We start from the raw sequence: 24394 nt of genomic DNA, 5'->3' as shown, positions 1-24394 counted from the left end.
CATGCGTTTTTTTTTAATGGCACACTAAAAAACATCCTATAAGCTAAATTAACTCACTCGTTTTCATCATGTTCGATGACAACTGTGCTATGACAAGCGGGACATTCCAGTACAGGCGTAGAGCGGCCTCGTTTCTTTTTATTACTAAATTGTGTCGAACATTTCATACATTGGTACACAATTAGTTGTTCCAAGGGTGATCTATTGGTGAGTATATTATTCAAAACGCAAGACAGTCTTGTGGATTCATCAGCTTCCAGCACATACTCTCGTTCGCGTCGATCTCTTTTAACTGTATCAAATGTAAGACGAATATCAGTACAGTCGTCGCCTAGAAGTTCACAACTCTGCAACGTTTCCAAAAGCCATCTGGTTTTTTCTTTGCTGGTATCGCATTCTCGTTCAAATATATGAGTATTTGTTAAAACAATAAATATCGGTTCCAAACTGTCTTTTAAATTAGCAAGATACAAGTTCTCTTCTCCTTCACCCAACTCTTCATCGTCATCATCCTCCTCCTCTTCACTTACAACCACCTCGGACGAGTCAACTTGTTCACCTGCATATAAACTGTTGTTTTCTGATGCCACCGAATCAGTTGCTGTAGTAAAAGTGTTATTTGTAGATTTCTCAGACAGAACTTCAGTTTTTTCGGATAATTTGGTATCTTTTGCGTGTAATAAGAATTCCTTCGCATATGGACTGGAAGAAAGTGGAATTTTTGTTCTTTCTAATCCCAGAGCATCTTGCAACAATGCAGCTCCTCCTTGAGATTGTAACCACGCTTCTCCATACTCGCGCCGTAGTTGCTCAATTTTGTTCTTTGTATCCAAGTGATCCACGGATGCTAAAAGTGATGTGACAGAAGCAAAACTGTTTTCCAAGGTTGAATCCTGATTACTTTCCGATATAATAGTTGCACTTCTAACACGATGAGGTCTCTCTGAGGCAATTACAGTGTGTTCGCTAACATTGGAACAGAAGGATGACACATATGACCTCTGTAAGGAATGCGTTATTAGAGGCACCGAACCGACCATCCTTCGTTCTTCTTTACTCAACAAGGTTCTATCGAGAAGAAAACGGACTGTGCCAGTATTGATGTGCAGCAACTGAGCAGTACGTCTCCTATGATGAGGATGAAAACTCAACGGGTTTCCTTCAAGATTAAGCCATTGCAGAGCTGCTAAAGATGAAAGTGGAGCGAGAGATTCGTGCTTCAAGAGGCAATTATTACTCAAATCTAATTCACACAAATTTGTGAGCGCCGTTAATTCCCACACATCCTCAATAAAATTGTTACTTAAACCTAGTACTTGAATTCGTGTGCATATTTGACCCGTAAACGATGGTGCTACTTCTAGATGATTGTAGCTCAAGTTAATATACTTCAAGTTTGGAAGGCAATTTAACGGACGGGCATCTTTAATCATATTGTAACTTAAATCGAGAGTGTGTAACCATGGAACTAATTCCAAACTGGAGTCTATTTCCTTCAATTTATTATGACTAAATGTGGCCTCTTTCAGTTCGCACCAAACAAAACCTTCACTTTCGTCTCCACCGCACTTCTCCAACACATTTTTTATAGAAGAGATGGAACGCACACAAATCAAATATTGCAACTGAGTTCTTACAGTTTGTAGGCCAATAATTGATGTTACGTCAACTTTCTGCAACTCCAAAAACCGCAAATTTTTAAACTTTGTGATGTCTACCGCATCATTTATAGAATTAACGAGTGTGTCGTTAATTAACTTTAAGCTAACACTTCTTTGAATGAAATCGTACAAAAACTGTAGATCTCTAAATATTTCCGTATTAATATTAGTGTTGTTCAGGACTTGAAAACTAGAATTAAAGACATCACGTTGCTCACTCAGTAACACAAACGAACTGTTTAACATACACAGAAGGTTTGAAGACAACGACAGCTTACTGGAGCAATCGAGAACTTTGTCACCACTTTCCCTTAATATTGCAGCCAACTGATATATTTCATTGTAATCCATTACAAATTAGATATTTACGTATAAAGCATTAATAAAATTTGTAAGTGCGTTGACTGTCTCGACACGTAATTAGATAATAGATGATAATGAGATGCATAATAGTTGGAGGTGGTTTGTTTACAATTTATCTTTGAGGTTAAGTCGCTTGACAACATTAAAGTCTAAAAGGTTGCCTAGCTTGTGTAGACAAAGTGATAGTGCCAAAGGACACAACAGCCTAGCATTGTATACAGGATGTAACAATATGTATGTAAAAAAAAAATGGATTTATTAGACATAAAGTGGCACCACGCTCAGACAGTCTCTGACAGGGCGTGTCCGAGGGCGCTAGAAATTTAGACCGTACATTCTGATGCAAAATTTAAACACTTTAAGGGAATTGCATACCTTATCAGATCGTAAATACAAGCTATGCGTCTTGAAAAAGACGAGTTTGTATAAAACTGGAGGCGGAAAACGTAAAATAAAGCAAATACAAGAAGCAAAGTGTAAACTAAAATAACGTAAAGCGTCAACTGTCAAAACAGAATAATTAATAATTAAGCATATTTTCCGGGCCTTTTCTGAGCATGGTGGCACTTATATCCGTATTGTCGTATTCTCATTCGTATGTCTACGATGGTAGAAGCGGAGAAGACTAGAAACACAGTGTACAATTGAGAGTGTGGTAGAGGGAACAAAAATAACCACAAACAAACATAGAACATGTATATGTTACCGACAAACTGCGAAATCCGGCATTTTGCATTACCAATGCAGCAGGCAAAGTGAGAAATGGAACTCGACTTCGCACTACCCCTGCCTCTCTTTAGTGATTTCGCGATATGCATAAACATTCGGGCAAAGTGGGAATTCTCGGTTATTTTCCACAGATTGCGCGTACAGCTGTGCCAAACGTAAAACCGTCGCGTTGGTACCTTCCCCCATTTGGTATATTCTCCACAGTAAATCCAAAGCGTGACTCAACAGAAAACCCATATAAGAAGTGCAGTCTAAAGCCTCAGTTACACGAGAATAGTAACTCGTGCGAGCCACTAAAACCGAGTACTCGCACGAGTAGCGACCTTCTAGTCTGGTACAATTTACACGGTATTAGTAATTGCTTTCAAGTAGCCAATTCCAGTGGCGTTGATTTTCGTGTAAAATGAATGGTAGAAAGCGTGTTTTTCTAGCTAAAAAGTTTAAACAAGCTTTGAAAATGTCGATAAAATTATTATGTGAGAATCTGGTAGCAATTTTGGAAGATGTCTTAATTTCTACTCGACTGTCCGTCTTTTTCACTAGAAACACTATGTTACACGAGGGAAGTAATGGAAGATAGTATAAAGTAGAGGGGGCAACTCGTTCTACTAAATAGAAACTGTTTCTATTCACTCGACTGGAACACTGGAACGAGTACTAGAAACCAGTACTGGAATGGTTGTTTACACGATACTTACAACACTCGGTTTTAGTGGCTCGCACGAGTTACTATTCTCGTGTAACTGAGGCTTAAACGTGAGCGCAATATTTAGCGAGTACCGTCGCGTCCTTTACCATCCAATGGCAACGCTGTATGCACAATCTGTGGGAAATGACGAAGCCTTCGCACTTTGCCTGCATGTTTAGGCATTTCGCGAAATCCCTAAATACAGGCAGGCAAAGTACGAACTGCAGTTCCGTTTCTTACTTTGCCTGTTGCATTCGTCATTTCGCGAAATGCCTAGGCATTTTGCAAAATATTTCGCAGAATGCCGGTAACATATATAAAAAAACAGGTTAAAAGCAAGTTGCAAAACAAAGAACAGGTTAGGGTACAGTACAAACAGGTAACAGAAAAAGGTAGCTGTACAACAAGTGACTCATCTTTAGTCCAATAAAACCCTTCTGTTAAAAACAAGATGGAAAAATGCATGGCCTTGCTGGTTAAATCAAACTAACAACAAAATATGGGGAAATCAGATATCCCATATGAAATATATAGGTTCCGGTTCCGCACTTTCTAGGTAGAATTATTTTTAAGGGTTCCAGTTTTTTTTCGGTTTTAAGAGTTCCCACATAAATAAATAAAATTATTATTAAAAAATATAAATTATTATTAATTACTAATAGAAAATAATTAATACACAAAATTAAAGTGTGTACCTACATATTCTTTTCATAGATATATTTATTAGGTTTAATTGAAACTTATTTTTAGTTTACGCATTTCGTTTCACCTCTGTCAACTGCCTGTCTTTTTCTACTTTTATTTTCTTCGTAGCAGTAGTTTCAACTATTGCTTTCCTATATACACTCTTCAACTCTCTTACTGTCTTTGATTCAATTTCGCTCACTATAAAATGCAAATTCTACAACTTTTAACGTAGTTCAGAAGGCAAGATTTTATTTTTGGTCATCAAGTCGATAAAGGATCAGTCATCGGCGATAAGGAATTAGAGCGAATATGACGTGTACTTTCCAGAAAGTATGATATGCTGACTTTAGAATTCTCTAGATGCTTAAGAACCGAAAAATACCGGTTCCGGTGGCACTAATAATAACGGTACCGGTATCGGTTCTGGTTATCACAACTTCTTAGATAACGGTTCCGGTTCTAAGTGAAGCGCTTATTTAAATCCAATTGGTTCCGGTTCCAATCCCGATTCTAAACCGAAAAGTTATATATTTAAAAATTAAATAATCAGTTTAGTTACGGTAAGTAACCCAAATTCCACTTACCCGATGTGATACTTATTCCTCATCATCCAGTAGTGCTATGCTATGAGTCCTCGAATGAAAACAACAAGGAGCTGCCAATGGATGTAACACACCGGATCTTTGAAGTGAACTACTCTACCAGGGTTTTGCGAGTGGTGTCGTAAAATTTAGTTTACACAAGACGATAAAACATAGTACGTAAAGTATTTAATTACGAACGTAAACATTCAGTCCTGTGATCACTAACGTTAAACTTATTAACTTGCAGGTTATATGTAGAAAACGTTATTTTTCCATAAGATAACGCAAAATATCGTTTTTTGACAGATAACCTGCACGTTTAGTTTGACGTTTCTGGTACACCGAAGACGTTACTGGAACCAGCTGTTTGGCACCGTTTAAAAAATTCAAAATTAGTCAAGTGCGCACGTTACCTATGGGCCAATACTGGCCAATCTTTCTCTGTGTGCTTCAATGAGAGTAATAGCTGATTTAAGTTAAAATTGCGTATGATATTTACCATCTGGTAACATGCTAAGGCCATTTCAATCCTGATTTGCAGGATCAGTAATAAGAGTCAAAGGTGATCTACAATTGAGAGCTTCCTATTTTTGTTATGTTCTCAGTTAATCTAGGATGCTTGTCTTGCAAAACGTCAGTCATAAGGAAGTAACAAAAATTAGTTATCAGACGCAATGCAAAGGATACCAGCAACATATGTGTCTGATAGTGTTACAACTCTTCATACCCTCCACTAACATAATATACCATTGCCAGTTTACAAAATTCTACTAAATAAATGATGCACAAAGTTAAATGCATAAGCACATAACATATTTTCATCTATATTCTGCATAAAAAGTCATCTTAACATTAAGCCTTTCTTTTTAATTTATTCCCGTTTATAAATTATCACATAAGACAAATATAAAATAGATCATTTTATAATCAAAAATAAATGATATAACCAAATTATCACATCACTAAAATTATAGGACTAGGATCGACTTGGTAGATGCCATTGTGCAATCTTAATGGTAAACTTTCATAATACTGAAACATAAACAAGATTAAAATATACATATTATGTTACAAAACAAAACCATAATTTCAAAATAAATACAAAACATAACGCGAATCACTCTCAATCATTAAAAATACATTTGATCTGATCTTATTTAAAAACTATTATACAATACATTGTACCTATAATAAAAAAATGCAATTTATTTGAACTTTAAATTCATGGAACGATAAGCCATCTGGTAACTTTTTTGTCCAGGTTTTTGTCAAACACTTAACACATAAAAGAATATAATTATGCAGGTAGAAGTTGATTTATGTTAATTTTACTTATTTCCAAATTAACGAACTTCTGTAATATTTCCAAAAGTTCAGATTATCACCTGTATGTTAAATTATGTTATTAATCAACATCCAAAATCCACAGTTGCACATACATGGATGATAAATCAGGAAAATGAATCAACAAAGTACTGCAAATGCAAAAAATCGCTTCGTATGTACTTTACAACAGTATCTTGAAATATATAGTAAAATTCTAAATAAGAATTACTCTTGTTTCACTAATATTAGAACTATGCATACATAAACCAACTTCTACGAGCAGTTACACAATCATAGCAATTAGGATACATTTTCCTGAATGGCACTATATGTGTACGGTAAGGTAACACTGGCAATACAATATTTCTAAAACGTATTAATGATTTTAAAAAAAAACTGGTAGTCATGCAAAAAGCTAAAATTTAATACTTATTACGTTTTATGCTGAAACAAACACAGTAAGTATAGCTGATCCATTATTCCAATGCAGTATGAGCCTTAATAGGCACTATTCTAATAGATTACAATCAAAATAATACAGATACATAAACGGTATCCCAGCTCAAGTAGGTAACTTTGTTAAGAATTAATGATTAGGGTAAATAATCATAATGCTGAAAAAAAATTGCTATTAAAAGTTCCTTATTTAAAAAATAAATATCCCTGTCTTTATAAAATGTATCACAAAATAATTCAAAAAGCCGGTTAGTGACATATGAATACTGATTGTAATTTTTTTGATGATGAGAATTTCTTTATTTTTTTTTTAAATAAACTAGATAAAAAATAATTAAGGACTAAATTATCTAAACTTTTCACTAATCCGATAATAATTAGGCTCTAACGCTAACCTTTTAATCATAATTTTTTGGAAATCAAACATGAGTTTCGATTTTTTAACGGTATTGTAGTCTCTGCTGATGCAGAAGTTTGCAATGCAAATTCTGTAAGACACATAAAGTGATTTCATATTTATCATGTGCAAGAACATTTTTAGAACCCGAAAGATCTGACGCCAAGTATATAACAAACTTTTACACAAAAATCCCTTAAAAATTATAAAAAAGTAAATGATTTTTAAAAACTGAGTCTGACATCAGTAGTGGCACAGTCTGAAAATGTGCAATTGAGTTGAATTGTATCATGTTCAGTACATACATTAATGTAAAGACGTAAAACTCATACTGCATTGTGCAAGTGGAAAAGCCTATAGTAAAAAGCTGTGATTAAATGCACTAATATCATCATCTTGCTCATGCTATTTAGCATAATTATATATTATTTCTCTAAGTGTCGGCTGGCATGGAACATACTAATAAGTAGGTTTTGCTGATTTTGCAGCTGTTTTAATTCTAAAAATTATTCTTGTTAGTTGTGAATTATTGTAAATGATAAAATGTCATGCTAAAAGTTATAAAATAGTTACGCAACCATAATTTGAATCCGTAGAAAGTCTACAAGGGTTGCTATTTATGCAGTGAGAATTAACAATTTGCTACGTGTGATCCGACTGCGCTATCGCAAAGTTTGATATTTTTGACGTACTATTTGAGTTGCAGAGTTGAAAATTTCGCTCGTGCACAGAATGAAAACGTCAAAGTAGTTCGTTGTTGACACATGCTCGTGTCGGTGGGTGCAACAAACGAGTACTTGGACACGCAAAAGATCGAATTGATGAGTCATCCGCCATACAGCCCAGAGTTGCCACCCAATGGCTTGTCCTTGCTTCCAGTAATTAAAGATAAACTGCGTGTACAACGATTTTCATCGCTCGAAAAAGCACTTGAGGCCTTCAAAATGCATGTTTCAGAGCCACCATTTTTCGACTGGACAAAGTGCATGCAAAAGTGTGTCGTGCCCTTAAAATCGTTGCGCATGTTTTAAAGACTTGATCTTAAAAGCGATTATTTTGAAAAGCAATAAAAATATTTTTGACAAAATTCATTTGTTTATTTTTTCTATTCTCAATACATAAATAGTAACCCTCATAATGAATATAGATACTGTTCAAACCTTTTATGAAGACTTTTTATATTTGTACCTTATTCAGTGGTTAATAGTCATGCACTGTAAATGGTTCAAAATCGATCAGATACAATCAACAAATCAGGTAAACGGGGAGGGGGGGCGGGGGGCGAAAGTGCAATTTTCATAAACCAGAGAATGTTAAAAGATCGGTACATATATTATACCATATGGTATTACTGGAAAAGAAATTAGAAGAAATTATAATAGTGTCATGGCCACACCTTTAATTTAAAAAATCATATTCAGATATCAAATCTGCATCATCAAATTTTCTGCATTTTTAAATGAGTTTTTTATCGGAGTTTTGTTTTGAAGGAGCAGTATTTGTTATGACTGAAACTGACAAATTGTTCTTTTTTATGTATGTTAATAAACAATTTAAAACTCTGATGAGTTTTAGTGTCTTTAATAAACATAACTATTAAAAAATTGATTCGGTCTTTGGTGTATTGTAATTAGTATACAGGGGTTTCATGAGGAATGGTACATAAGTACGTGAATATGTTATGTTACAGATTTGCTCATTTTAAGCAGAAAAGTTCCTAAAAACATGTGCTCAACTCTCAAAGGTAACTGAGATACAACCAATTAATGCATAAACTGATTTATTTACATGTGTCCATAAAATATCAAAATTCGGAATTCAAAGGAAGGTTCTGAATATCCCACCGCCTAACTGGGTTAGGGAACCGTCCCCTATAGTTACGGCGAACAACATGGGCATTTCCATTGCAGGAACAATAACAAAACACCATATCAGCATATTCTCCATGAGGCAACATGTGTGACATTATCAACAACTTAGTTAACACGTCAACAAAAATAATGTTAAATGTCAAACATAAATGACACAACACCGTGATATCAGTTTATGAATTAACTGGCTGTATCTCAGTTACCTTTGCGAATGGAGCACATGTTTTTAAAAACTTTTCTGCTTAAAATGAACAAATCTATAACATATTACCGTATGGACCATTACTCATGAAACACTCTGTAGATACTTAGTATAATATATTTTGTAAAAATGAATATTCCAGAACAATCTCGAAAATTTCTGAATATTCTCGAAAGTGCACGAATACGACCTGTGGTCACTCGGGAGTATCCAGATCCAAGACGACATTGTTGAACCTCTTTTTTAGACCATATGAGCCAACATCTTATCATGTTGTAACATCTCTTGCAATTGTTTAATAAAGTTTGGAAAACATAGTGAACAAGAAAGTAAAATTGACAATTTCCTCTTAGAAGACCCAGAATACAGAACCAGTAAGAGGCACGCGCATACAATAACAATCTTTCAACATTGATGAATCATTAATTTATTAGAAATGAGCTGACCGATTTTTGAGCTTTTACAGTGCCATAACACAAAAGCTTATATGTATGTAGTTATACCGGGTGGTGCCTAGCGCGACGCAGCATAGGGATTTCAATGGTAATTTCTTTATAGTCAATTACTAGCTCCCCTAATTATTTTAGAGCAAAAGTCTAAATAAGTTTTTTTTAGAGAAAAAAATACTGAATCTGTTCATGCTATTACTCATAATTTTCCGTTTTTCAAAACCGTAGAAATCGACAAAATAAAAAGGTTCATTTTACAATAAATCAAATATGCCATGGAATTACCTAAAAAAACAGCGATCACGTTTCATTATTTGCCTTTGACGTATATTAAATGTATACTTGTTTATAAATTAGTTAAAGAACTGCAAGAGCAATAACGTTCAAAATGTCCGTCAAAACCATCAGGAAAACGACAATACATTCAACGTTTTGGCTGCAGTAGCGGAAAATCCGAATATAAGTTTAGGAACAAATCTGCTTCAAATCAGTTTTTTTTTCTTCGATTATGTAGGTACTCTGATTCTCTCTGATAAACAAATAGCATCTGATGCAGTGCAGCATACATTCTCTAAAAAAACATTACCCTAAGATGCCTTTTACTGCGTCGGTTAGTTGAAAATTACTTATAATATATATGAAAATCGTTCGACGTCAAACAAACAACGATAACTTAGATGCGATGCGCTTGTAGTTTGTTAAAAGATTCCAAAGCATCACTGATTTATAAAAATGTAATTTTTTATTTTGTCGATTTCTACGGTCTTGAAAAATGGAAAATTATAACTAAAAGTATGAACAGATGCAGTATTTTTTTCTCTAAAAAAAACTTATTTGGACTTTTGCTCTAAAATAATTAGGGGAGCTAGATATTGACTATAAAGAAATTACCATTGCAATCCCTATGCTGCGTTGCGCTAGGCACCACCCTGTATATGTATGTATGTAGTTCCTTTTTCTGTGCCATTAAATAAATTAATTTTAATATTTTTAAAACAGAATATCAAACATCGAATATTCCACTGGTTGAGTAACTACATTAATAGGCAAAATATCCATATCTTACCTGTTATTTCGTACTTCCACAGTATTCCTAGCAGCTTTATTATATCTGCCCTCTAATTCAGTCTTAGAAATTCCTTTCATCGAGAACCCGTGAGGCGAAATTTTTATTACTATTTTGTTATTTTCCATATCATTCCTAATAACATTTTTAACTGCCGCTTTAACTTGAGGACAAATTGTAGGTCTATTATAATCAGTGGTCGTCTTTAATGGCATATCCAAACTTAAATCTATCACGTTTTCGTTCTGAAATGTACTCAATAATGTATTAAGAAAAGTTTTATTTCGATTACTTACACGATAACGAAAATTATTATCACCACTCTTTTGTAAGGTGTACTCTGATATTGGACGTCGGTAGTTATGAGCTACGGGCCTATCTCCAGGTTTTAATCTCAATTTCTCCCTTTTCAACACCCAATTATCACTATTTTCGTCAAATTGTATTAAACCAATTAACCGTGATCTTTCGTCGGGTGGCACGAAGTTCTCCAACACCATTAATGATTTTCGAAGTTGCCTAAAAATAATTAATCAAAGCGAAAGAAAAGAATATAAAACACTTACATGGAAAGGTCGTCATTAGTTTCAACAAGATCTTGTCGTTCTTTCAAATACTCTTCATGATTATCGTCAATTTCTTGTTGCATTCCCTGCAACTTGCCATACAAACGTTTCAGTTTATCCCTTTTGTATTCAACTTGTTGCTGAAGATTTGCAAAAACCTGCTTAAGCTCTGTACAAGTTTCATCTTCTAACTCAATCTGCTGCTGCATTTCTATTTCTCGTTTCTAAAATTTAAACAGAACAATTTTTATAATTCAACATTATTGACATTAACCTTTCGCGCAGCGATGTGTACCCTTTGCTGTTCCAATTTAATTTCATTTTCATTAACACTATCGACGATATTTTTTCCACCATGAACCATTTGTTTCTCTAAGGTGCGTAATTTTTTATTTAACTCGTCCACCTCCATTTTGCCGGCCTCCAACATTTTCTCTCTTTCTTTCTTTTCTTCGTCACTACCGTCAAAATCTTCTTCATCTGAGGCAGTGGAAGAAAATTCATCACTCAATAGTTTACCTTCACCTTTTTCAGCAATTAACTCCTTCAACCTTTCAATCTCACGTTGTAATTCGAGTAATTTTGCATCTTTAACGTCCTCATTCTTAATAGGTTGATTTTTAATGGATTTTGCACGATACGCGTATCGTAAAGTGATTATAGTTTCATCATAGTTCATACTAGCAGGTCCGATGTTTGCGATCATAATGGTTTTACTATTTCCACCAAGCGAGTCTTGTAATAGTCTTGTTAATTTAGAGTCCCGATAAGGTATATGTGGTGAGTTTTCAGCAAGCGCATATATTACATTACCTTAAAATAAAACGAAACTAAAATTAAGCGCCAATATAATATTAAATCATATTTAATCATAAATGTATATAGAAAATGAAAGTTACATTTAAAAAAGAAGTGAAACAAAAAAGCGAAATAAAGTTTCCAATTTATTGAAGTTGAGTAGTACTAAAGTACCCAGCAAATTGTTCCATACACCAAATTAAAAAGTTCTCAGTGAACTCTCACTGACATTTCAACTGAAAAAACAAATGAACTTTGAATTCCGTTTTGATCAAGTTTGCAGACTACCATGGTGGAACCAAATTGAACTGATACTTATATTTTCATCATTTCAAACCTATGTCTGCTTTACTGTTTGCTGCGTACATTTATATTTCCCCACCTCTCTTTCATCTTAACTTTTCTTTGTAATTGTCCTTACCAGGTAAGAGTTAGTTTTTGTTTCTGTTCCTAATATGATTTACAAAACAAACCAAATTTTTGCAAAAAATAAAATTTAATTATCCACATTCTCATGTTTTGTATGAATCAGAACTCCAAAACAATAGAAGCTATCAAATTCCAACTATCATTCGTAAAAATGCAGAGGTGTACGTACCACACAGATTTCTAGTAATGTCATCTCTTTCAAACATTTTCATCAATCAATCAAATACTAATCGGTAATGGTAAAAATTCGATATTGAGGTTCTGACACACATTACATATCAATGCTCATTCTCCAGTGCAGTTATGCAGTACCATACAAGGTGTAATAACTAATTATGTAAAAAAAATTGGGTGATAGAGGGGACCAAAACAAGCATTATTATAAATAAACTGAAGGTTTAATCTTCTGGTTTGAAAGTCTCAAATTTTGCAAAAATTTTCCCAAAAGATAATTACCCTGCACTGGGATGCGAAAATAAGCAATTTTTTAATCCAACCAAGAATTGCTGTTGGAATTTTTTTTAGAATTTTCGAAAGCTAATTTTGGATCGAGGTCAACATTTTTTCCACACCCCCGTTTATAATATGGCATCTTAGGAAAGGTATTATGAAATTATTTGTTCAAAATCAGAAAGAACATTCCCAATGAGGTAGCTAAAGCCGCAAGTTCCATTCGTTTATCTGTTGTGCTTGCCCAGTAAAAAATTAAGCAGATGCAAATTTTGGAACATTTGGGGCCATAGCTCGCAAACGATACAAGAAAAATGCTTGTTTCAGTCCCCTGTACCAAGCAATCTTTTTTGACATACTTAATTAGCACACCCTGTACAAATCTCTCTATTTCACCTGTTTCTTAAAAAATTCTATTCGTGTTTTTTATCAAAACCCATAAGAACCATACTGCATCATGGTTTAAACTGAGTACAGTGTGCCCTATTTAGGTTGAGACTGCAGTGTATATCAATTGTTTTTAAAGATGGAGATTTACGGCTTTCTGTGCCACTTTTTTGTGAAACTTTTAATACCACAAACAGAATCAATCTCCGTCCGTCTCACCTAGACTTTACAGTACAAGGAACATAGGGCAATGCAATCCATACAGAAGATTCTAACGCGGCGATGCCGATTTTAATTTGAATGCTAATTGTCTTGATTTCCAAAGCGAAAAGTCATGGCACATCAAAAATGGACTTTTTAAATGGAATACCCTGTATATTATTAGATAGTTCATTCTTCGCTTAATTTTAAGCAAAATTTGTAAGAAGGATAAAGTACCCAAATTCAATTGTTTCCAGGTTATTGAGTTTTGAAAATAATGGCTATTGTTTTAAAAATTATTAAATGATTGAATGAAGAAAATAATTAATGATACATAACAAACAATAACATACATCAAAATTGGTTCTTTTCAGCACCACAGGTTTTCAAAAGAAATTCATGATTTTTTTAATTACATATTGTTCTTCATTCAATAAATTTTTAAAAAATAGTATTTTTTTCAAAAGTCAAAACCGAGAAACGATTTTGGTACAGTATGCTTCTTACAAATTTTGTTTAAAATTGAGAAAAGAATTGAAATATCGAATAATATACAGAGTGTTCCATTTAAAAATGCAATTTTGGTGTGCCAACTGCCAAGCCATTATGACCAAACCTGTATAATTACAATTATTACGTTTGGTTCTGAGGTACAAGATGAAAACGAAAAGTTTGACTTTGTGGGATATTATCATCTCACTACCCAACCCATGTAAGATAGAACAATTTTTTAGTAATTTTATGTAGAAACCAGTGATGTAGTCAAAAGTGTTGGGATCGAGGTTTCTGAGATTTGACCCATTGTTGGTATTTTTTAACACTCTGTATATCTTAACGTCAGTTGTTTTTCATTCTTTTTCCTGATTACATTGATGTATCACAACCTATATTTTTTTTAGTCATAAAATCCTTATTTTTTACTATTTTTAAATAGTAGGCCATGGGTTCATGAAGATTTTGTGTTGTTTAAATTGTATGCATGGTAATTAAGGCAGCCGATACAAATCAGTAAAAATGACTGACAGTAGAAACGTGTCATTTCAAAAATTTTGAAAAATATGATACAAATACAATACATAATCGTATAAAAAAAACTAGCAGACCCCGCGAATTTACCGCCTTTGGGAAACTTCTTTTTCTATGTGAAATATGATCAGTTTCAACGGCTGCGCCGCCTAACTTCGCCTCAATATCCCTCTCCCGGATGAGAGAGAAACTCGGTTTCGGTGGCTGCGCCGCCTCACCTCACTCAAATGTCCCGCTCTCAGATAGGATATGAACGTGGTTTCATCACCTCGCACAATTTTTATTATAAGCGCTATTAAATATGCTCTACGACCTATTCTCATACTTCGCCCCCGGATGGAACATAAGCTCGGTTTTGGTAGCTTCGCCGCCTCACCTCGCCCAATATTACTATTAGCAGTATGAAATATACTTTACTATTCTTACCCAACATACAAAAACTCGTTCACAATAATCGGTCAAACCGTTTCAGAGGAATTCGAACACAAACATCATTACAGGTGGTGTTTGTGGTCGCACTCCTCGGAATCGGCTACACCGATTTTTATGACATTTTTGTTGTATGTTTGAGAATAGGTAAGTATATTTCATGCCGCTAATAATAATATGTATTACTATTAATTATATAAAATATACTTTAGGACCTATTCTCATACCTACCAAATATACAAAATAATTTCAAAAAAATCATCTCAAAAAGTTAAACTTTTCGTTTTTACGCTGTATCTCAAAAACAAACGTAGCTACTATCGGAGTAAAATGTAGAGTCCGCTGGCTTTAAACGGTTATAAAAAAAACTACCCAACCGATTTTTATCAAATAAAGCGTAATATAATCGTCAACTATTTCTACGTATCCGTACGTAATGTCATATTTCTTGTTAAATTTGGGAAAATGTGATAGTGAAATATGTACGGGAAAGCGCGCTTTTTCAATGAAAGTATACGAACTCAGAACTTTAGGATTTAATTACAAAAAAAGTATTCACTCAAATGGGATAATGTTTACGTATGTGATAGAATACACCTTTAACTATACGTCGATACATTTTTATGCATTTCTGTATAATTACGCAAACGTTACAGCGATAAAATGACAGACGCGTTTATTCGCTTATTATAAGATACACTTTAAAAATTCGATAACGTAAAAAGTCCTGGCAGCAAAAATTTACAATTTACGTATGTTAACAACAACTTACCAATTGATACGTTCCAAAAATTTCATTAATATCGGCTCCAGCGATTTTGAGATTTGAGCCTTCAAAGTGAGCGGACTCTACATTTTACTCCGATAGTAGTTTGGTTTTGTTTGTGATATTCAAAGTTTGACAAAAAAATTGTCTCTATCTATAAAAACAGGTGAAAAACACTGCTCAACCAAAAAACTGCCCACTGTCAACTGTGATCAACTGTTCCCCCAGTTTTGGTGTAATTTTTTTAAGGAATTAAATAAGAGGACAAAAGAAGGAAAATAATGACGTGTCACGTGCAGATTAAATCAGTGCAAAGTTCCCCTTTTTGTGACTAAAAAAAACGCTTTTAAAATTTTTGAAAAATCGTCGGAAAAATCTTTAAAAAAAACTGAGATATCACCGTAAAACTGAAAATGTCAAATTTCGTTTTCAATTTCCCTATCTTAAACGGAATCTGAATCTGTTATCAGAATTTCCATAACAAGCTAGATGTAGAAGCTACAGGCTACGACTTTCTTATTTCTTATGGACGCCATACTGGATTTTTACGGAATGAGATGGAGGATAAAAAAGAAATTCATTTGAATGCAAGATCTAGTTACCGGTGGATGTTTTATTGAGAAATGAATTCAAAACATATGATTTTGAAATTTTTCTTGTAAAAAAGGCATATTGTGACATGTCATAATTTTTCTTTTTTTATCTCATTCCGTAAAAAATTACAGCAAAACTGAGAGTGGTCACTGAAGAAGGAAGTGCCTGTGATCGCTGTTGGTCGTCAATCTCTTAACATCCAGGAGTATCCAAAAGTTAACAAGGAAATTCCACCTGGGGAAGCTGATAAAAACCAAAAGTTCACCATCTTTCAAGCTGGGGTTGATGCCATACACACTCTCAAAAACCTGCACCTAGGGGAAAGTGCAACAATTAACATTCCCTCACCCATATCCCTCGCATCAATATTAATAGTAATAATAATAATACCTACATGTTGATATTTCACACTAATCAAACTTGCAATTCAGGAACTTTCTATAAACTTTGAAATTTTGAAAGTCTTATTGTTTATTATACTTTAACTCGTACTTTAATTAAGAACTATTCAAAACCGGTTCCTTGTTATGTGTTTTGATATCTTTATTTCTGTGTACCTACCAAACCCCTCACCTCTAATGTGATAGAGGTTGCCGCATACATTTTTCGCATTTTTGAAATTTTAAATGTAAATTTACCTAACGACGAAAGTGCTTGATTAATTTTACTCGCTTCTTTGAGTCTATCACCAGAGGCTCCGGTTTTTGACTGACGTTCACTTCCCGCCAAATCAATAAGATTTAACTTTCCTATTTTAACGCTCTTCGACTTCTCCTCGGCCATTTCGATGGAAATTTGAAAAATTGCGTGAGATCTTGAACTATGCTCATTCATGTTCGTAATTCCAGTAGTCCGGTTACGATTGCCTACTTTCATAGCTTTCATCATATCGTTTGCAGACTGGCAAGTTTGTGAGTGTAAGTGTGATACAAACACCCCTTTTTCGGCCGACTGACGTAATTCTAAAGGTTTTGGGTTTTTTAGTTTAAGGAGATCGCTGAAAATGAGTACAATTATACAATGCAAGCGTAATATAAATTATTATGTACCGAATTTCTTCCATATAAATTTCTAAATAGCGTGCATATACTAAAAACTCTACACCTGTGGTTCTATTAATATGAGACCAAATTTGTTCGAATGCTCGTGGAATAATTCCTTGCTCTTCTTTGTCCGACACATTTCCTTCCATTGTAAATGTTTTGCCTGTTCCTGTTTGACCATAGGCAAAGACACAGCCATTGTACCCTTCAAGAACAGATGCCACTAAAGGTCTGACCGTTTCGTCGTAAATACTTTGCTGTGTTGAACTACAAATCAAAATTATAGTGTGTGATGTAATTATTCAGAAACTACCCTTCGTCATAAACAGCGTCGTAGGTAAACATCTTATTCTTCTCATTTTCATTACGAGCATTTGGATTTTGTACTTCAATAACTCCTCGTGCGGGAAATATATTCACTACCTTTGTACAGCCAGCGTCCGTCTCTTTTTTGCTAATAGGCCTACACCTTACCACCACTTGCACAGATTCATTATGAGCAACAGGGGATATGTGCTATAATTCAATTACATAGAGAAATGTAGAAGCAAATATAGATTTGACTCACCTCCATTATAATGTAATATAAAATTCAATAAAGATTCGTTAAAATGTAAAATAAATAGTGTATATATGATCACAGTGTTTACATGGATATTGATTTTTCAGGCTCACTTACGTCATTTTCAAAATTCCCAGTTTTTGTCTTATCTGATGCTTCAAGGACGACATCTTTCATTGTTTACCTTGTTTACTATTGCATTGTAGGTTATGTGTCAATTGTAGGCATGCGTGATTCCTTTTTTCGTATTTCCCAACTTCCTTGCAAAAAATCAATAACAGGTGTCAGGTGTGTCTTACGTGTAGATTAGATATTAGATAAAGATATTTAGATTACTAGGTAGGTAAGTAATACAATTTCGATACAAATGACTATTGTACCCTCAGAGCGACAAATAAAGATTTCTTTGCTCTCTTGCTAGGAGGTGGTACTGTCTATATAGGTGTATTGCAGGTATATCATCAAAGAGATGTTACGCATTCATGTTGCACGTGGTAACAGGCAGTGCCGGTCCCAGGATTTGGTAGGGAGGGGCCCAAACCCGAACTTTGTCCCAACAAGGAAAAAAATAAAAGAAATCTCGCATAATGGAAATGAGATCGACAGAAATTTGATGAAAAAATGAACACTCGGGGGGGGGGGGGGCTGGAACCGCCACTGGTAGCAAGGGATCAAAAATAAGTTGCTGTCGAGCAATGAATAAATTTTTATTCATTGGTGTCGAGTCGCCATTGGAAGTTCACGTTAAGGGTAGAAATTAAATCCCCCTACAGTACGATTGGTGAACTAAACTTGATCAGCTGCAACTTATATCCATCTATAGTTTTTTTCAAGAACTAAGCAGAAGAGAAGATTGTTACCTATGCCTACTGTCTAACCGATGTCGCTGTTACTGTATTAGGTACTGACCATTCCAGGAAGTCCCAAACTTTTTTTCGTCTTACCTATAGGTATAGTACGTACGAGTATATTCTGTCATTGCGTAGTGCATTTGAAATTATTCAGTGGTGTAGTGTCATTACACAGACGTGAAGTTTAATTTTCAACATATTTACAAAACTTTAAAATTACAAAACTTTATTTTTTAAAGTTTTGTATAATTTTCCAAATTCGGATAATTTTAGGTAAGTACATTTACAGTGATTATTTTAATTTTATTATTCATTTATACGTCTTGCTGTGTCGTAACGAGACACGTTTCATGTCCGCACGTGCACAGCTCATGGTCATATTGAAGACGATAAAGGTGTTGAAATTGCGAAATAAGTTAATTCGTTAATAATGCACAATAATTACTATAAGTCATGCGAAACTAAAAAATGCGGGATTCTTTTGTATTGGAAACGGTGGGTGTCCATAACAAAGTTTATTTAAGAAGATGCAATCCTCTCTAGAGGTACCTACCTAACACCTTTTCCTTATTAGAATTGCATGCTTACTTCTCAGAAACAAGGGTGTTTACGACCGCAACAGTAAAAACACACTACCGCAGCCAGCAGTGTCGTTAAACTAACAATACCTTAAATTTTTACAATAATTTTTGTTAATTTTGACGTGCAAGGTAGACAAACCCTTCTACACCATTGCACCTGTACCTACTTTTTCTGATATTTTATTTTATATTATTTTCTATTATATAAATTTTGAGTAGCGGACGTAGCCTCCGTGCGCTTATGAGATTTAGGTATAATATTGTAAAGATACATGACAGACCCTCGTTACGACACTTCACCACAGCATATAAAATTGTGTAGATAATTACTTATTGAAAATGTAAATAATTAACTATTTGGCTATCGTTAAAGCGTAATTATTATCCTTCTCTAGTTGAGAAGATTGAGTGAAAAAATCTTTTCATATCATAAACGTTATGCACGATTCAGTGGGGTTTTAAAAGCATACCGATTCTCTGCCATTTTAGATTTGGAAAAGGAGCCAATGTCTGTAGAAATCGCGTAAAATCTCTCTATTGAGCATCAGATTGTTTTTTGGGCAAATGTGGAGAAAATACGATCTCTGCGCGAAACTATAGCATTATTTTTTTATTTGTGAATTACATATATGATGAAAATTAATTGAGATTCAAAAATTTTTTATTTTCTAACGGCTATCGAGAATGTCATCTTCAGGCCGAGCTGAAAGACTTTACATGAAAAATCTTTCAGCTCGGCTCGGCTTTGCTCTCGTGACTATTGCCAAATGGCAATAAGTTTGAGAAAAGACCTGGAGAATTATTATCTAATTTATCGAACTCTCGTGTGTTATTCGATAGATTATTTTTTCACGTTACAATCAAAATGACTTTTAAGATTTTGTTTATAGTCTTCTCCATTCTGTTTCTTCCCATATTGAACCCATTAGTCCTTCAAAATAACGACTAGTTTTGCGGTTGATGTTTTTTTCTTCCAATTTATAGCCCCTCATCTCGTCGCAAAATAATTGGAATTGTTTCCAAACAGACGCGTTGCTTATTAGTTATTAGGGTACATATTCTTAAATGCACTTACATTTACTTACAATGATTATATTACTTATTTCATCGACTGATGATTCACTAAGACGTTTGCGATTCATTTTACGAGCGTCTTGAAAATTATGACAGATCAAGAAAATCGTTGTCATGTGGTTGTCATTCAGTAAAAACAATGTACATAGAAAAATTCTCGCTGGGAATAATGTAAGTAGATTATTCCCACTATAATAATGTTTTGATTGGCTAGAACGTATATGAATGACTGAAATTGAACATTTCTATTGGTTTCGAGAAACGTAAAAAATAATCATTTAAATAAAAAAAGTTAATTTACTAGGTCGTGATATTAATATTTTTGATGACAATAGATAGTAGCTGAGAGATAATTATCAGAAACAGTGTACCTAATGTTGCTATGTTTGTCGTAGGATATTGTCATGGGAAAACGAAAGCTTTCTCATCATTTAAACCCCAGTAAATCGAGAAAGCGATCGGCTCGTTCCAAGTCATTGATACTTGCGCACAAAAAAAACGCGAAGAGATTGGTTTCCAAATTTTGTAAGTCCGTTAAACCAAATTCTGTTATCTAGATGGTAATATTATATTGGTGCTTTATATTCAGAAACGAACATTCGTACACCTATTCAACGTCCGTTGCTTATTCTGCTCCTAATACATCGGCCGGATCCTCAAATGTAGAGCAAAATGAAAGATCCTTGGAATCGTCGGAATTGCGTGATAAAAAAAGGTAACACTTGTTATAATAGAAGTAGACATATGCGTGTATCACATAAAACTGCCTATAAAATTTACATTAAATTTTCCGAAGTCCAGAATTTCTTCCTCTTTCCATACTGTGATATACTGATATACATATACTAATGTACACACGCGTCAGATATAGATTCTTTTTAATAAATACAGAGGTACAATTTCTCTATGTATCCTTCATCAAAGCATTATGAATTTTAGATCGAATTCTAGGGAATAGCATAGATTGACCAACGCCACTCAATATTTGAAAAGTTGGTTCTTATTTTATTATATGTGCATTAAACTCACTGCCATGTAAATGGTCAATTTTCGAGTCAATTTTCACAAGTTAGCCGGTGATGCTCAACCCTAGTATTGTTTAGTTATTGTTTATTTAGCGTTTTTTAAAGCATTAAAAATAAAATCATTTGTTAATGGATTTTATTTAAGTTCCCTAAACTCTAATCAATTTCTTGAAATTTGAAACTCACTGTTTTCTGCTATTATGCAGTGTAAAAGATTTTTGGTGCATTAGTATATATTTATCTAAAAAAAACCCGCATAGGTAAATCTAGTAATTACAAATTATTCTAGTGAAACACAAACACCATCAACTTGCAATACAATCACTCAAAAACTTGTACAAATGGTACTCTAGTTGTAAAAGAAGAGGTCCGTTGGGGAACAGGGCTTATTAGTAAAATTATTTTCAAGTGTACCGCTTGTCCAAACGAGTATAGCTACTTTACTGAAGATCCGAAAAAAGAACGATCTAAAATTAATTTTGGAGCGGTGTGGGGTACATTGGCAGTAGGTAGCACATATGGACATTTAGAGGAATTTTTATCAGTAATCGATGTTCCACCATTGACCCTTTATAAGTTTAAGCAAATTGAAAATGAATTGGCCAACGTGAGTAAAATTCAGCAATTTTGGCATAAAATTATTATGTTTTTTGTAGGCTTGGAAAGATAGTTTCTTTTCTGATATGGAAGAAAACGGGAAAGAGGAGCGAAAACGAGCAATAAAAGCAGGCCAAATTGATACAGATGGTACTCCATACACAACTGTCTATTTAGATGGAGGTTGGAGTAAAAGGTCATATGGTCATAGCTACAATGCATCTTCTGGCACAGTAAGTTACCTTTATTTTGCAAAGCACCTTTGAAAGAGCTATTTTAGGCGATAATTGTGGGAAAGTTATCTGGAAAGCTGCTATATTTAGGGGTTAGGAATAAATATTGTAGCATATGTGCAAGAGCCGCTAATAAGCAGATTCCTATAGGGCAGCATGTCTGCTATAAAAATTGGTCCGGTTCTTCGTCCTCGATGGAGGCCGATATTGTTGTAGAGGGATTTTGTAGGTCCCAAGAAATGCATGGGATCCGATATAAATATTTTATTGCGGACGAGGATTCCAGCGTGTATGCCAAAATTAGAGCAAAGGTGCCATATGGCGAGCAAGTGCAAAAAGTTGAATGCACAAATCATGTCATTAAAAACTTTGGAAAGGCCTTGCGTTTTATAAAAAATGACAAAAATGTACACCTGCAAGCACGGAAATTACTAACTGGGAAAATTATTGAAGAGTTAGGAAATAGAGTGCAAAATGCAATTTATGACAACGCGTTAGGTGACGTAGAAAGTCTTAAGGCTGACGTCGTTAACAGTCCATACCACGTCTTCAAAGACCATAGGAGCTGCAGAGATATTTATTGTGAGGACGTAGGTAAGCTCGATGAGAATTTGTCAAATTCGTTGCGTAATAGTGGACTGTTGCTGCACATTAAAGGTAGTAAAAAAAATTTCATAATTAACATAATTTTAAGTACCACTTTTAAAGGTGCCCTAGATAATGTGTTAAAGAAATCCCATAAGCTCATTAGTAATGAAACTAATAATAGAGCTGAGCTATACATGGCAATCCTAGCGCGCTTCAATGCTGGAAAAAGATTAAATTTAACACAGAGAGGATCTTTTGAAACCAGGTCACACCTAGCGGGTTTAAGATATGATAAAGGGACATCCTGGCACTACAGTCCTTGGAGAAATGTTATTGGAGAAAGCCCTGGCTCCCATTTCAAGGAGTATATGATACGCCAAAAACGATCCCGAGAAATGAAAACCGAGCACAGAAAAAACACCACTCCATACAAGAAAGATCTGATGGTTCCAACCGAGCAGCCTAACTTTGATTATGGACCAAATGCTGAGGAAGGAGAACTTACCAAAGAAGAGTTTGATTCCGAAGTGAACAGAAGGTTACATGAATTTCAGGTACGTACCCATTTTTGTATTTACCCAAAACTGGGATATCATGTGCATTGTAGATTACAGGAAAAGATGACCAAGACTTAATTGCCAACGAGACGTTGGGCCAGTTCGACAACCATTTGTACATAAACCGTCGAAAACACCGACTAACGGCGTCAATTTTTGGTCAAGTGGTTAAAAGACTTCCGACAACACCCTGCCATAATTTGGTAAAGCAAATACTAATGCCCGCTGTGATAAAAAATAGCAGAGCAATGGAGTACGGGAAGAATAGCGAGAGCATGGTGAGAGAGAGATTTTCCCGAGAAAATAACATACCCGTGAAGGAATCCGGTCTCTATATTGACTTAGATAGAGGTTATTTAGCTGCGTCTCCTGATGGTAAGTGTAATGATGATTATTACTTACAGTCTTCAAACTCTACGTTCATAGGACTAATTGGCACAGATGGACTGATTGAGATAAAATGCTTATGGAAAATTTCGCAAGAAAGACAATCGCTTATGTTTGCAGTAAAAAACAAAGTAGTTCCTTGTTTGGAACTCAATTCAGATGGTAATATAAGTTTAAAACGAAATCACAACTATTATTTTCAGGTAATAGTTATATCTTATGTTACATGCTTAATTTGTTTTTAAATACTATAAATTCATAGGTTCAAGGACAACTTAACATTACAAATAGGAAATACTGCAAATTTATTGTCTATTCAGGAGACAATAATCCTCTCTTCATAGAAAATATAGAGAGAGATCATGAATTTCGGATGTCACGTATGGTACCGAAATTAGAAAAGTTTTACCTGGATTGCGTGCTACCAGAAATCGTTAGGGGAAATTTGCAAAAACACAAATTATGCATCGATCCCCCATATATATCAGAAGCCATTCGGAAAAGAGAGGAGGAGAAACAGGTTAAATTAAAATAAATTAATGTTAGTAAATGCAGTTGTGTGTAGAAATGTGCCACGAATCGAATCCTTAGGAATTTCTCCTTTCGTCATAAAATGTTAGCATTCTCTGGTAGGTAGCCATGTAAACGAGTTACGAGACAGAAGAAAAGATTCTTCTAATGAATAACTTATTGCCACCTCACAGTATTATTTTGAGGATGAGATGTATGTAACTACTGTTAGGTCGTATACCCTTCTTTGACAAACCAAAA

At 34.4% G+C, this 24394-nt stretch overlaps 3 protein-coding genes and 1 long non-coding RNA gene across 5 annotated transcripts; 2 read left to right on the top strand and 2 right to left on the bottom strand.

Annotated features, from left to right (window-relative positions):
- Positions 1 to 23: 23 nt before the first annotated feature.
- Positions 24 to 2169, bottom strand: LOC116162982 (serine/threonine-protein kinase 11-interacting protein-like). Its single transcript, XM_031476784.1, has one exon. The coding sequence runs from the start codon at positions 2010 to 2012 to the stop codon at positions 54 to 56; it is 1959 nt and encodes a 652-aa protein (XP_031332644.1). The 5' UTR covers positions 2013 to 2169; the 3' UTR covers positions 24 to 53.
- A 3389-nt stretch (positions 2170 to 5558) lies between these two features.
- On the bottom strand, positions 5559 to 17981 carry LOC116163507 (kinesin-like protein Klp68D). Of its 2 annotated transcripts, none has more exons than XM_031477468.1 (9): positions 17737 to 17981; positions 17482 to 17684; positions 17175 to 17435; positions 16764 to 17122; positions 11320 to 11858; positions 11046 to 11269; positions 10776 to 10998; positions 10480 to 10724; positions 5559 to 7390 (listed from the first exon to the last, which is right to left on the bottom strand). In XM_031477468.1, the coding sequence occupies exons 1-9, from the start codon at positions 17740 to 17742 to the stop codon at positions 7351 to 7353; spliced, it is 2100 nt and encodes a 699-aa protein (XP_031333328.1). In that variant the 5' UTR covers positions 17743 to 17981; the 3' UTR covers positions 5559 to 7350. The 2 variants fall into 2 exon arrangements, with proteins under 2 accessions (XP_031333328.1, XP_031333329.1); XM_031477469.1 differs by having other exon boundaries at positions 5559 to 5744.
- A 2546-nt stretch (positions 17982 to 20527) lies between these two features.
- On the top strand, positions 20528 to 21685 carry LOC116164696. Its single transcript, XR_004143972.1, has 3 exons — positions 20528 to 20761; positions 20826 to 20951; positions 21551 to 21685. It is a non-coding gene; the product is annotated as an uncharacterized LOC116164696 (long non-coding RNA).
- A 1-nt stretch (position 21686) lies between these two features.
- Positions 21687 to 24394, top strand: LOC116164694. Its single transcript, XM_031478897.1, has 7 exons — positions 21687 to 21868; positions 21918 to 22091; positions 22139 to 22748; positions 22800 to 23233; positions 23287 to 23611; positions 23663 to 23826; positions 23886 to 24394. Exons 2-7 carry the CDS (start codon positions 21945 to 21947, stop codon positions 24156 to 24158), a joined length of 1953 nt encoding a protein of 650 aa, XP_031334757.1. The 5' UTR covers positions 21687 to 21868; positions 21918 to 21944; the 3' UTR covers positions 24159 to 24394.

The sequence above is a fragment of the Photinus pyralis genome, unplaced genomic scaffold (genome assembly GCF_008802855.1).
Source record: "Photinus pyralis isolate 1611_PpyrPB1 unplaced genomic scaffold, Ppyr1.3 Ppyr1.4_LG2, whole genome shotgun sequence".
Lineage (NCBI taxonomy): Eukaryota > Metazoa > Arthropoda > Insecta > Coleoptera > Lampyridae > Photinus > Photinus pyralis.
This window is presented reverse-complemented; position numbering and strand designations above follow the sequence as displayed.

Coding starts and splice junctions, on each gene's coding strand:
- LOC116162982 (XM_031476784.1), bottom strand. CDS start 2,012: ATGGATTACAATGAAATATATCAGTTGGCTGCAATATTAAGGGAAAGT.
- LOC116164694 (XM_031478897.1), top strand. CDS start 21,945: ATGGAAGAAAACGGGAAAGAGGAGCGAAAACGAGCAATAAAAGCAGGC. Junction 22,092..22,138: donor ACAATGCATCTTCTGGCACA/GTAAGTTACCTT, acceptor GAGCTATTTTAG/GCGATAATTGTGGGAAAGTT. Junction 23,827..23,885: donor ATCACAACTATTATTTTCAG/GTAATAGTTATA, acceptor ATAAATTCATAG/GTTCAAGGACAACTTAACAT.
- LOC116163507 (XM_031477468.1), bottom strand. Junction 17,123..17,174: donor ATTTATATGGAAGAAATTCG/GTACATAATAAT, acceptor ACTCATTTTCAG/CGATCTCCTTAAACTAAAAA. Junction 11,859..16,763: donor TCAAGCACTTTCGTCGTTAG/GTAAATTTACAT, acceptor TTTTATTTTAAG/GTAATGTAATATATGCGCTT.